At 42.0% G+C, this 14,093-nt stretch overlaps 1 protein-coding gene across 1 annotated transcript in view; it reads right to left on the reverse strand.

The window, feature by feature from the left end:
• Nucleotides 1-7,621: 7,621 nt before the first annotated feature.
• SMG1 (SMG1 nonsense mediated mRNA decay associated PI3K related kinase) overlaps nt 7,622-14,093 on the reverse strand; it is a 120,940-nt gene continuing 114,468 nt past the window's right edge. Inside the window, exons 58-63 of the mRNA XM_049789256.1 lie at nt 13,212-13,439; nt 11,546-11,757; nt 11,146-11,252; nt 9,752-9,931; nt 9,159-9,265; nt 7,622-8,277 (exon numbers count right to left, since the gene is read on the reverse strand). Coding sequence (XP_049645213.1) covers nt 8,200-8,277; nt 9,159-9,265; nt 9,752-9,931; nt 11,146-11,252; nt 11,546-11,757; nt 13,212-13,439 — 912 coding nt within the window. The 3' untranslated portion in view covers nt 7,622-8,199. The remainder of the gene's footprint in view (nt 8,278-9,158; nt 9,266-9,751; nt 9,932-11,145; nt 11,253-11,545; nt 11,758-13,211; nt 13,440-14,093) is intronic.

Genomic DNA, 14,093 nt, shown 5'->3' on the forward strand with positions numbered 1-14,093 from the left:
TTGGTCCGTTCGAGCGCCAGCTGATGGGGAGCTAAGCCAATCGCTGCCCGGCGCATGGCTTGAAATCGAGGTCAAAGGCGAGGCAGGACACCGGGGGAGAGGGGGAGGAGACTCCGGGCAGCCAATCAGCGCGTAGATGGGCGGGGCCTCGGCGAAGCGGACCGGTAGGAGCTGGTAGCCTCCCGCAAACCAGCTAGCTAGCTGCAGGACCTCTGGCTTCAAGGATATAAGCTGTGCAATGTCAGGGAGGACCATGCTAATTGCATGTGATTAACGAGGGTAGCTAGGATCCCTTTTTTTCCCCTCGTCCTCGCTAGGAGGTTCATTTAATTCCTACATCCTGGCTGTCAGGCCAGCCATGGAATGGTTATTGTTCAGATTTGTGGCTTGCAGACTTGTGCCCAGCTCGTGAGACTGAGAACAAGGCACTTTTTGTGTATTTTTTCCTGCATGTTTCTCCCCTTTCTGATTCCGTTAGGAATAAAACTCTAGTTTGAAAGGAGGGTGGGTATGTTTAAGATGGGCAGTTAAGAAAGTGAAATGAGAGCCGGAGAGTGAAAATGAAGGGCCGGAGCCATAGCACAGCGGTAGGGGGCTTGCCTTGGCACGCAACCAACACAGGACAGACCCGGTTCGATTTCCTGCATTGCATCCCAGGAGCGATTTCTGAGCGCAGAGCCAGAAGTAATTCCTGAGAACCGCCTGGTGTGATCCAAAAACCGACACCCCCCCCCCAATAAAACTACACACTTATGTGGCTTGTGTAGTTTACTTAAATGGGGTCTTTAGGTACATCTTATGAAGCACTTCATTTATCTTACAAATCAAGTCCTTCTTCCTGAAAAGATTGGCTTTAACAGAAACTTGTCAAACAAAATACCCAAGTTAGCAACTAGGGTAGAGTTGAGACATTTCTACACTTTCCAAGATTGCAAAAACAGATTAACAAATGCTCTGATTTTCTTTTAATACAATTTCTTGTCAAATGCTGGCTCCTTCAAATACTATAATCTTTTCATTTTCAACCTTTGGTCCTCTGAAATTATGTAGCCATTGTATTTAAATAACTGTCAGGTTTTTAAGAATCTAAAATGGATCAGATCCTGTCCTCCAAGTCCATGGATCAGAAATACTCTGGGTGAGGGGTTGCAAGAAAAAGAAATCAGCCAAGTGTCACTCCTTAGAACTGTGGGAAAGAGATTAGGTTATTTAGGTTAGCCTGTTGGTAAAATCCACAGGCTAGTTTAGCACTCAGATCATTCTCATCTGGGCTTTGAATAGAGGGGAGCCTTGAATCAGCTGCCCACAGACAAGTTATCTACAAAGCTAGCTCCCAGTATTCTTTCTCCAGCCCTGGGGAGTTTCCAAGCTAGAATTTAAAGATTAGATAAAGCAATCACCCCAAACATAATTTTCAAAAGATTGAAAAGACCCAATCATTAGCCACATATATTGAATAAAAATGTGAAATCTTGCACAAGCCTTGTTACATCCAATTCCAAAGGAAAAGCTGAGGGGCGGAAGAGATAGCACAGCTGCGTTTGCCTTGCAAGCAGCCAACCCAGGATCTAAGGTGATAGGTTCGAATCCCGGCGTCCCATAAGGTCCCTGTGCCTGCCAGGAGCTATTTCTGAGCAGATAGCCAGGAGTAACCCCTGAACACCGCCGGGTGTACCCCCCGCCCCCCCCCAAAAAAGGGAAAAGCTGAAATCGTATTGGACTTTAAAAGCAAAATTTTCTACTTTATGAAAAGGGGGGCTCATAGCCAGTGGTACTGGGGGGCTACTCCTGACTACACCCAAGAATTACTTCTGGTGGGCTCAGGTAATTGAACCCAGGTCAGCTACAGTGCAAAGCAAATGCCCTATCTAAAAAGATACAGCTCCAGCCCCGACGACTTTGTAGCTTTTGCATATAGAATTTTTTTCCACCTAAGTTCCCCTAAAACTGAAGACTTCACCACCAGTTTGTGAGATTACAATAGGTGGAGAGGGGGAGGGGGATAAAAAGCAATACAGATTTCCCAGGAAATTTTTTTTAGGATATCTATTTTTTTATTACCCAAGGAATGAGTTTCAGGGTTTCTTAGTGGCAAGAGAAATGGTGAAGCTGGCAGGGTACTTGCCTTGTACTGCACATGGCCAAATAGGGTTGTCCCTGGCTCCCTATATGGTCTCCTTGAGCACTGCCAAGAGTGAGTCCTGAACACAAAGTGTGGCCCCCAAACAAATATATATATGCCCTTAATGCTGCCCTTCTTTTAAATGGGTGCAAACTAAGGAGAAGAGCAAGAGGAAATGAACAGCAGAAGGAGAGTGGGAGAGAGGGGGAAAAGGGAAGGAGAGAAAGGGAGGGAGAGGAGAGGGAGGGGGAGGAGGGAAAGGGGAAGAGAGGTGGAGAGAGGAAAGGGGAAAGAGAGGGAAAGAGAAGTTTGAACCCCAACATCCCATATGGTCCTCCCACGCCAGGAGCAATTTCTGAGCACAGAGCCAGGAATAAACCGATTGCCGCTGAGTATGACCCAAAAAAAAAAAAAAAAAAAAAAAGCCCAGCCCAGACGTGATCTTTTTTTTTTCCTTTGGCTTTTGGGCCACACCTGGTAACTCAGAAATCGCTCCTGGCTTGGGGGACCATATGAAACGCTGGGGATCGATCAAAGGTCTGTCCTGGGTCAGCCATGTGCAAGGTAAACGCTCTACCTCTGGCGCCATCGCTCTGGCCCTCAGACATGATCTTTTGAAAGGTATTAGATAATTGGCATAAATGGCATAAATCCTCTAAACATTACATAGCAGTAATAAATGCAATATTTATTGGAAAAAGTTAGTCTTGGGGGGCTTGCTTCTATACACCAGTAAATGTCATTTACAGAAAGTTTTGTCAAAACTTTTGTTTTGTCAAAGTTTTTTTTTCTCAAAATTCAGCTAAATTAATTGGGCCTTCATACTAAGAACTTTGCCTGGTGAAAAAGAAGTTACTGCCACTCAAAAAGACAAAAGGGTAGGTAGGGGTGATTAGAGCAATAGCACAGCAGGTAGGGCATTTGTCTTGCATTCTGCTGACAGGGGACAGACCCAAGTTCAATTCCCAGCATCCCATATGGTCCCTTGAGTCTGCCAGGAGTAACCCCTGCCTGGGTGCTGGGAGTAGGAGCGATAGTACAGCAAGTAGCACATTTGCCTTACATGTGACCAACCTGGATTTGATCTCTGGCATCCCATGATTCCCCCAAGTCTCCCCGGAGTAGTATTTTGTTTTTGGACCACACCCGGAAGCGCTCAGGGGTTACTCCTGGCTCTACACTCAGAAACTGGACCTGGCAGGCTCGGAAATCAAACTCAGGTCCGTTCTGGGTTGACAGTTTGCAAGGCAAATGCCCTACTGCTGTGCTATCTCTCCGGACCCCCAGAAGTAACTTCTGAGTGCAGAGTCAGGAGTGACAACTGAGCACTGCTCAGTATGGCCCAAAAACCAAAAATAAAAAGGATCTGTGGCTACAGCTCAAATGACTGCATATGCTCTGTGTTCTAGATCCAGGTTCCAGCTCCTTCACCATAAACTCCAAATACCATGTTGCTGGGAAGCTGACAGCCCCTAAATACAACTCTAAGTTCCCAATAATTTGGCATTAACACTACCCTTATGCTACCCATATGCTAAAATTAAGTTTTCTATAACCTACTTGAACCAATAAATGAAGAGCCTAAGTGCCTAGATTTCAAGACTTTATTTTTTGAAAAACAGGTATTTCATACAATCTTTGCCATGGTAATGCAAATATGCACAAAGTAGGCATGTACTTTTGTTTTTCAAAAGATGCATTATGAACATTTATTTTTTTTCCTGGGAAGCTGGTGTGATTCAACTTTTAACCTCAAATACAATCACAAAATTATAGCCATTAGGAGGCATTACCGCCTTTTTTTTTTTACAGAAGTCATTTTATTTATACAATGTTATTAGGACAAGGAAGATTCTGTTCAACTCAATTTGCTCTTATAATAAAGGTAAAGAAAATTAACAAGTGAAATATATGATGTCATTGCCACTGACATTACAAGTAGAAATTGAAGGGAAACTTAAAGCAGAGAAATAACTGACTTTAAAACAAGCATTTTAAAAAGAGGAGCCAAAACTTGGGCTGTCAAAAAACAGAACGAAGTACAACCACCTGTTCTGGAACATTCTACAAGTCTGCATTTCAGAACATACAATTCCTCAAGTGTACTAGCTCCAAAGTCCACTCATTGTATGACATTCTGACATTAGCACATCAGCTTGTCCCACACACATCAACCCAGTCAGTTCCAGCAAGAAAGCAAGACTGTGGCTAATGGCGTACAAGGAACCCTTGAACCTCTTTTGCACTTTTGTAATATGAGCTGGCGACACAGTTACCCAAGTCTAGAATGTAGGGGAAGTGCAACAAACCTTCTGGGGTTCCTAATACAGTGAATCTGCCCTCCCACAATACATAAATTACAGTGCTAGTTCTTCCCCTATGGCAGGGATCTGTCTAAAGACAACCCAAACACTGGATACACAATCTACCTTCTTGAATGACTCATATAATCGATAATCTCATTTAAGTGGGGGGAAGGCCTAGCTCTGAATTATGGATTTTAGAAGCTCAACAAGCTGGTTTATTTAGTCATTTAAAGATTGAAATGTGCTAACAGTGAAGCATTCACTGAAAAAAACTAATTAAATTATTTTAACAGGACTAACAGGCAAGTTGTAGGTGTTTTCTTTATATGCAAAGAATTGGGAAAAAAGAACCACCCCCTTAGAATTTTGTACTGCCAAAACAAGTAAGCCCCCAGAGTAATCATAAATATGAGGAAAATAGGCCAGGAAGACATTTTGCTTTGAAGTACTGCCTATAATACCCCCAATTTAAAAGGACCTAAGATTGCACATTACCTCTATTATTTGGCTGTACTTGCATTGCCCTGCTCGGCATTTTTAAATGGCTCTTTCCTTAAAGTTCACACATCAGAACAACCACAATTTTAAAAAAAATCAAAACAATGCACAACAAACATTAAACAATTCTAAGAAAACTACTAAGCTTCAGTAATAGAGGCAAATGTTAAGGGCAGAAGTGTCAAAAGTTTTTTCATTTTCTTTGTATTACAAACCCTCACCCTGAACCGAGGTTTGGGCATAGAAAAGCAATTTAGGAAAGCTGATCAAGAGCTTGATTATCAGTTCTCACAAAAAAAAAAAAAAAAAAAAATCATTTATCTCAAAAAGAACTCACAAGTGTCAGACACAGAAGAATCTTAAAAATCTGCTCACCAAATCTAAAGAACTCATGGCCAGAAAGAATGAGATACTCCAAGATATACCAATAAAGAAGAGAAATACAGACAGCTCCATGAACTACTAGACCTCCAGCGTTGGAGAGGCATGAAACTAAAATCAGGCAATTCTAGCCAACAAAAGACAAAACACAGGATAAACTTCAATTTTGAGGGGTACTTGGAATTGAAGAGATTTGTGAGGAGGTAACTCTGTACCCCTGGGGATCTTAGAGGAAGGAAAAGGGGAGAATCCCTGGGTTTTCCACAGGTATTTTGAATCAAAAAAGTATCTGACTTATTCCTAACTAGAGCCATTCTACACACTTGATATTATTTTACATGATAATGTCTCCAATCCAGCTCAATCTTCTCTATCACTAGGGCCCTTCCCTGTGATAAAATCTGTTTAGCCTACTTATAATAGTTCAAAATGACCCAAATGACTTCCCAGATGAAGCCAAGCAGACACGAATCTTAATGTCTAGAGTGCAGCCAAGAGAAAGAGCTCTGAAACCAGATGAATCTCTGCCTCGTAGGAGCCATTTTCAAGGAAAGTGATGGGTAATTTATCAGAGGCACATGTTTGGATATAAAGCTGCTTTGTTGTTGATTGAATAAGATACCAGGTACCTCTGAAGCTTAAAGTTCACAGGCAATAAAAATCAACTATTTTATCTAGTTTATCAAAGATGAAGCCATTACTGAATATCTCCTACAGGGACAGACTAGTGTTGAACTGGTTTCATCATTATAGTAAAAGTTTTCCCTCTGATGATAAAAAATGTTGCTCAGAAAGTCTTGTTTACTCTTGAGAGAGCAGAGGTAATCAAGTGATGAGGACAATGGCTCCCCAGCCTCTAGGAAATAAAGCAGAGTGCAAACACAATATGGCATTATTATTCCAGCTAGGCTGTTTTGACTGTGAAATAAGGCTCAAAATGAAGAAAAGCAAATGTGATGCATGAGGCTCCTTAACTGGATATTGGGCACACAGGAATTCAAAAAGACCACCTTTCCAGCAATACTTGTCGAAGTATTAAAGCACTGATACTGAAATGAATTATCTCCATTCAAGATTAGTCATGTGGCAATGAGAATACAAAAAAAAAAAGGCTAGAACTACATAAAATTTCCCCTTAAGTTTGTGAAGATTGGCAACTAGAAAGAGACCCAAGTCCTAATCTTTAAAATTTAAAAAAAAAAAAAAAAAAAAAAAAACATGCTCAAGATTTCTTTCTTAGGGGTTGGAGCGGGGTTGCTGTTTGGGACCATTCCTGGCAGTGAGTGACCCGTGGTCGTTCCATGGAGGGCCTTGTGAAGCCGGGGATCAAAACGGTATTAGCTGCATTGCAAGGTGAATGCCTACCTTAATCCCTGTACTGTCTGTCTGTCTCTCCAGCCTTCCATCCAGAGTTTCATCAGGTTTGATTTTATGTTGATATGTAATTTAAAGAATTCTTTCTAGTCTGGATTTTCATTTTGGATCAGCAGTTGATCTTACAGTCAGTATTGGGAGGCAATGCTAAGTTTAAGGAAACCTTGATCATGAATTCACAACAACTGTACTACTGAACAACAAAAGAATTAAAAATGTGCAAAAAAGTAAAGTTCACAGACGAATCACTGAACTCAATAAAAGATGGTGGTGGGTCTCACTTTCATTGCTGTTTCATATACATGTGCTAAAGTTCCAGATAAACTAGCAAATAAAAAAACCAAATTAAAAACTATTTCATTCTACACCTCCACCAGAACATCATTTTATTGTTAATCTGTCATCAACAATGTAAACTTCATCCTGGTTTCCCAAAAGGCATTGAATTAGCTATTTTTCTAAGGAAAAAAAGGAAAGAAAAAAACTACTGCAATCACCGAAGAGAAAAGGTCTGAATAACCTCCCCAAATGCACACCATAAGCAAAAGAGGTGCAGATGAAATCAAGTGTCTATTAGATTTGTTACTTTTTAATGCACAATGACAATTCTGGAAACTGTACATGATAGAATCACAGAAATGAATAACCAGAATTAGACTCTGTGTGCGTGATCATCAGACCTTTTTAAACGATTCTTGAAGTTTCCACGTTAATGGTGGTTTTGAAGAGATCTGTTTCTCGCTCCAAGCATATGCTGTTGACAGCACTGAGACAGAAATGTAAGCAAAAGGATGGTAGTGAAAGTGAATTTGAAAGATGGCTAATCTACTGATCAGGTAAGAGGGGCGGAGGGCCAGGGATGGTGGGAATGGGGACAAAGGGAGAAGGACGTGGGCTGATGCTGTTGTTTCCCCTTCGTTTCAGAAGTTCTTCCACTGTAGTGTCTGTTACATAACTCTCCATGTTCAGTCCATTTCTGAAATTCCTATCGAATAGCTTTTTTTTTTTTTACTTACTGGTCAACCCAACCAGTATCGTTGCCAAGCAACAAAGTGTTCCACGAGAATCTTAACACATCAAATCTTCCTTGGCTATGATTTCCTCGCAGCCCCAGTTTCTCTGTTCTGAGCGGGGTGTTTCCTGGCGTGCACACAGGGTCAGGTGGAATGGAGTTCCGAATCACTGTGCTCCGCAGCATTCCCCTTGCTCTCTGCAGCTAACCTCCCGGCACATGTGCAGCTGTTCTGTGGCGGCAGAAAGACAATCTCCGTGTTCAGGCGGTGAGCTCGCTTTCCGTCACCCTTGACCCTGGGGTGCAGGCCATGGTGTTGGGCGTATCCCTGAGTGCAGCTGTCCTGCAGGACTCACTTCCCAGCGCACCGAGATTGCCTAGGATTCCTCAGAGTAAGGCCCCGGTTGCAGCACCACCGACTGTGGTGTGGCTTGGATGCCTGCAGCTGAGTTGATTCTGGTGGATGTCTGACCTCGCTTAACCAGACTCATCTACTGCCTTGCCCTTCACACCCAGGCTGTCCAACCTTCATACAGCTGAGCCAAGTTATCTACATTAGTTGCTTCCTTAATGACATAGTCAACCTGTGAAAATAGGCAGGAGAGAATTGAGTCATTCAAAGTCCCAACAGGTGTGGCTTCATCTAGGAATTCTAAAAAGCTGCTTCCGAGTTTCTTCACACCCAAAGGACAGGTAGATGCTTTGGTGGAGTGGGCAGAAAGTGGAAATAAGCAGGGCTCCCCACATTGAGACAGACTCTACAAGATGTCAAGCCTCTTTGAGCTGTCTAAAACCCTGGCAAGAAGAAAAAAACCCTACTGTTATGATCTATGTGGCCCTGTTCAGTAATACTTTCTTTGCTACTAAAATAATCATCACCTCTATATTCAGAGCATTCATCTGTGTCCAGTAGAAATGCTCATTACATATCTGCTCGATTATACTATGATGGAGAATTGGTCTTTTAAACCACATGCAGCATTGCCAATGGGATATCCCCAGTAAGAGCTTGAATGTGGCTTCTGTAGAGTTGGGAACTCTGGAAATAGTATGCATACACTCATGAGAGAAAAAGAAACTTCTGAAAGAAAACAGTAGTAATGGCTGGCCAAGTCTACACCAAGAGTATGTACGCATTATTACAACTCTTCTGTAAGTTGAGAATGTTTAAAATAAACACCAAGGAGTAAAAGAAAATTCTCCATTTTAGATATAAGACTTTAAAGCGAACATTTCAGAGTGATGACTTTGGAAGAAAAGATTTTTTTTACTACCCCTAGCAGTGTTCAGGGCTTAATCCTCGCTCTTAGTTCAGAGATCACTCTGGACTACATATGATGTAAGGGATATGTAATGACAAATGCATACAAAGTAAATTAATACCATTCCTACTGTACAACTTCTTCAGCCTTAAATCTATATATTGGGGGAGCATTTAAATATGTAAGTCTTAAAAAATCATCACCTGTTCAGCAACTGACATCCTCCTATTAGGATCAACGTCTCGGCCCTCTAACTTGGCTTTTACTCTCTTCCACACACTGACTGCATAGGAGTTTCTTTCTTGCACAGCTATGAAGCAATGAAAACATGTGTCAGTCAAACCAAGCCATGTTAATTTTTTTCTTTTTTCTTTTTTTTTTTTTTTTGGTTTTTGGGCCACACCCGGCGATGCTCAGGGGTTACTCCTGGCTGTCTGCTCAGAAATAGCTCCTGGTAGGCACAGGGGACCATATAGGACACCGGGATTCAAACCAACCACCTTTCGTCCTGGATCAGCTGCTTGCAAGGCAAACGCCACTGTGCTATCTCTCCGGGCCCACCATGTTAAAATTTTTTTTTTTTTTTTTTGTGATTTTTGGGTCACACCCGGCTGTGCTCAGGGGTTTTTCCTGGCTCTGTGCTCAGAAACTGCTCCTGGCAGGCACGGGGGACCATATGGGACGCCGGGATTCGAACCGATGACCTTCTGCATGAAAGGTAAACGCCTTACCTCCATGCCATCTCTCCGGCCCCACCATGTTAAATTTTTAAGGTATCCTTCTTTGAACTAATTACCTTTCCCAGTTTTAGGGTCCCTGACAGCCTTTTTAGGGCTACAAGCAACACTCTTGCCAGTCCCCGGAACGATGCTTGGTGGAGTATCTGCTGATGTAGCAAGGTTTTTCTGAATCAGCTTTTTTGCATTCTGTGACATGACTTCAGGCTGAGTCTTCTGGCCAGTGTTGCTCCGGACTGCTGTAGAAAGAGTCGGGAGCCCAATTTATAGGTAGAGCACAAACAGGATGGAGATGAAAAAAGAGCAAAGTGGTGCTCCCGACCCATCAACTACAGACAGAAAACCTTAAAAGCAAATTTTACAATCTTCAAGTCCTATCCCTTCAAACTGTTCTCCTAAGAAGAAAGCCTTAACAATTAAATCTGAGCATTCTGCTCAGTGATCTGCATAGAAAGCTACATATAACTTACCCGTTTGTTTTGACATCAAATCTCTATATATCTTAACTTTTCAAAAGAATATTACTTTGGTTAAGTAATTAAATGCTATTATTTGGTCTATAAGTCTCCACACCACATGCACCTGGTTTTTGGACTACACTTGGCAGGGCCTAGGAGTTACTCCTTGGATCATACCTCCAGGAGTCATACAGAACCCAGGTCAGCTGCATGCAAGATGAATGTGCTACCCAGTGTGCTATGACTCTGGCCCTCTTATAAGTTGTTTTTATGAATATATTATTATGTTCAGTTATGTAAAACGGCATAAAAAGTAGCTTCCAGAGAATCTCAACCTGACTTATCAGTTGTGTGCATGTCCACAGAAAAGGCAACAACAAACTCACACTAGCACTACAAATGTTTTATTGACCATTTTCTAAATTTATCTCATTGATATACACCGTATAAGCAAAAACCAAGCTTTGGGAGAGGCAGGGTTGTTTTGTGGCCACACCCAATGATGCTCACAGGGTTACTCTTGGCGCTGTGCTCAAGAACAACTCCTGGCTTGCTTGGTTGGATATGTGCAAGGCAAATGCCTTACTTGCTGTGTCTTTGCTCCAGACTACAAAATAAGCTTTTAAAGAATACTTGGACATAAAGCCTTTTTACTGTCTCACAAAATTCATTTATGTGGGAGGGGACATCTACCAACCAATGCTCAGGTGATCACAGAGGCACTCTTGGAAGTACTAGAGGTCACCAGATCTACATCCAGTGATGTTGGGCTATAGAAAAGTAAACTGGCCCTGAGCACAGTGATGGCTATGGCTCAACCCCTTCCCCAAAAGTGTTTTCAAGTTAAACCACCTGAGATGTGACAGAGCCTAGGGAGTCCTCTAATACAGAAATGACCATGAACATTCCAGACATTTGATAAGGCAATTAATATGTAGCTTTCTATGCATAGTTAAGATAATATGATCCAGGCCCCTCTGAAGGGAAGTTCCTACCTGCAGCAAAGGATGGCTGATAGGGAGCAGATGATGTTGGACTCGAACATTCATTTGTTGCATCAGTGACTAAGGGTGATGCGAAACTCACCAAGTTATTATAGATGCTGAAATACAAAGCAAAGTAGTTTGTTTATAAATACTTCACAAATAACTTTTTTTTTTTTTTTTTTGGTTTTTGAGTCACACACGGTGAAGCTCAGGGGTTACTCCTGACTTGGGGGACCATATGGGATGCCGGAGAATTGAACCGTGGTCCATCCTAGACTAGCGTGGGCAAGGCAGCCACCTTACTGCTTGTGTCACCGCTCTGGCACCAATGCTTCATGAAATAACTTCTTATTTAATGAAAGTTACTCTACTGAATGATTACTTACTCTTGCCCACAATTCAGTCTTACCTCTGACTTTGTATTTTCAGTTCTTTGAGGGTGGGAGTTATTTCCTGAAGCATTTCAACATGTTCCTGACTTCGCACCTGACCCATCGCTTGGACTAATGTGAATAGCACCGTCTGAATGTTGTCTTGCCATGATTTATATTCGCCCAGAAACTGCCTAACACTGTTTTCATAGGGGACATCTTCACCATCTGCCAAAGCAGCTTCTTCATCCTATAGTTATTAAACAATAAGATAAGAAACCTGTTTAATTTGCCATTTACAGTTTAATTAATTACTTGTCTACAGAAATTTAGTTTCCAACACACAATAAAAACTCCAAGTAAAAATGCATTCTTTTTTTTTTTTTTTTTTTTTGGTTTTTGGGTCACACCCGGCAGTGCTCAGGTGTTATTCCTGGCTCCAGGCTCAGAAATTGCTCCTGGCAGGCACGGGGGACCATATGGGACACCGGGATTCGAACCGATGACCTCCTGCATGAAAGGCAAACGCTTTACCTCCATGCTATCTCTCCGGCCCCGTAAAAATGGATTCTAAAACTAAATGATGTTATTATTTTACAATGACAAAGTTGGCCTTTTCTTGGATCTCAGTTTCCTTATCAACTAAGTCATGCAGAACCTGGAGGAAAGAAACAATTACTTCATTTTTGAGAAAAACTATAAAATTTTGTAAGGAAGGGTAGATAAAAGTAGAAAAGAAGAGAGGGCTGAAGGTTTAAAAACTGAGACTAAGTTCAAGTTAGGCAACTCTGGGTGAAAAACATTCTTTAGGAGGCCCCATACCGGAGCCCTTCTCCCTGGCCTGAGGAGTGCTAGGAGGCTTGGCAGGCCCCCAGCCGTCCTTGTCTTTTTCCCCTGGCTCCAGGCCTTCCCTGGGTGCCAGCTCAGATGGCCAGAAGTGGGTTCAGGTGGACTCTTCGTGGTCCTCAGGCTTCCCCCCTACCTCTCCCTACACTAATGGAAATGCGCTTTGGGAGGAGGGTGGGCCATTTTAGTAGTGGTTTATGTTGGGACAGTCACTGGAATTTTTTTCTCCTTGTTTTCCTATTGATCGTATTGTGTGCATATATTTTATATATCCTTAACATCCATCTTGTATTGTGACCTAGCTACCGCCCTACAAATCTCATTTCTAATATTTTACTGCCTCAGTCCCAACCCTTATTTCCCCCATCTTCCCATGTAGGTTCAGCTCATGACATGAAGCTCACCACATAGAGTGATAAGTGCAGTTAGAGAAATAACTACACTGAAAACTATCATAACAATGTGAATGAATGAGAGAAAAAGAAAGCCTGTCTCGAGTACAGGTGTGGGTGGGGTGGGGAGTAGGTAGATCTGGGAAATTGGTGGTGGGAATCCTGTACTGGTGAAGTGGGGTGTTCTTTACATGACTGTAATCATACAACTACAATTATATTTGTAATCACGGTGTTTAAATAAAGATAATTTATAAAAAAAGAAAAGAAAAACATTCTTTAAGTTTCCATTTTTCAGTGTACCAAATACTACTAGGACCCAGAGCTAATGAAGCATAAACCAGCTACGAACACACTGAAAGGTGTCACCTGAAATTATAAAACTTTAGTTTAACATAAAAAACAAAGCTATTTGTAGTTTTATAAAAGTATGTAAAGAAATGTTGGGTCCTAGTACTGGCCTTACCTTCGCCATAGCTTTGAGGAGATGTTTGACGTCCCCAAGCTGCCGGTTATGACCTGTGAGCACAGTCTTTATACTATCCACCAGATTCTGGATTGTTTCACAGACTGTTTCTATCTGCTGTTCTTTCTCAGTCTGTATGGTCCTCTGAGTAGACATATCCTGGGTCAACTGTTTATGTGCTGACAAAAGCCATTCTGAGCTGCCAATGGGATGTTCAAGGCTGGTGTCCTAAATACAACAAACATTTAAAGATTATTTTCAACATCATCCTCAAATGGTCTTAAATAACTATGGCAAAGCAAAATTTAGTTGATGGGGCCTGAACTGATTACCTATAAAATTTACTTGCCAACAATTTAATCTATAAAATACAAACTAAGACTTTGGCATTGGTTTATAGGACCACACCTGGGGTACTTGGGATCTACTCCTAGCTTGATATTCAAGTGATTATGCTAGTGCCAGGGACTAAACCCAGAGTTCCTATGTGCAAAGAACAGGCTTCAGCATCCAGGCTTTTTTTTCCCTGCACTATCTTTTGAATGATGTTTTTTTGTTTTTATTGTTGTTATTGTTGTTTGTTTTGGACCACATTCAGCAGTGCTCATGACTTACTCCTGGCAGGGTATCAGGACCATAAGGTTGATGCTGGTGATAGAACCTAGGACAGGGGCCAAGTGGTAGCACAATGGTAGGGTTTGCCTTGAATGCGGCTTGATCCCTGGCTTCCCATATGGTTCCCTGAGACAGGAGCGATTTCTGAGCAGAGCCAGTAGTAACAACCCCTGAGCTCGGCTGTGTGTGACACAAACAAACAAACAAATAAACCCACCCAGATAGAACCTAGGTTGGTCGTGTGCAACGCAAGAACCCTACCCACTT

The sequence above is a fragment of the Suncus etruscus genome, chromosome 15 (assembly GCF_024139225.1).
Source record: "Suncus etruscus isolate mSunEtr1 chromosome 15, mSunEtr1.pri.cur, whole genome shotgun sequence".
Taxonomy (NCBI): Eukaryota; Metazoa; Chordata; class Mammalia; order Eulipotyphla; family Soricidae; genus Suncus; species Suncus etruscus.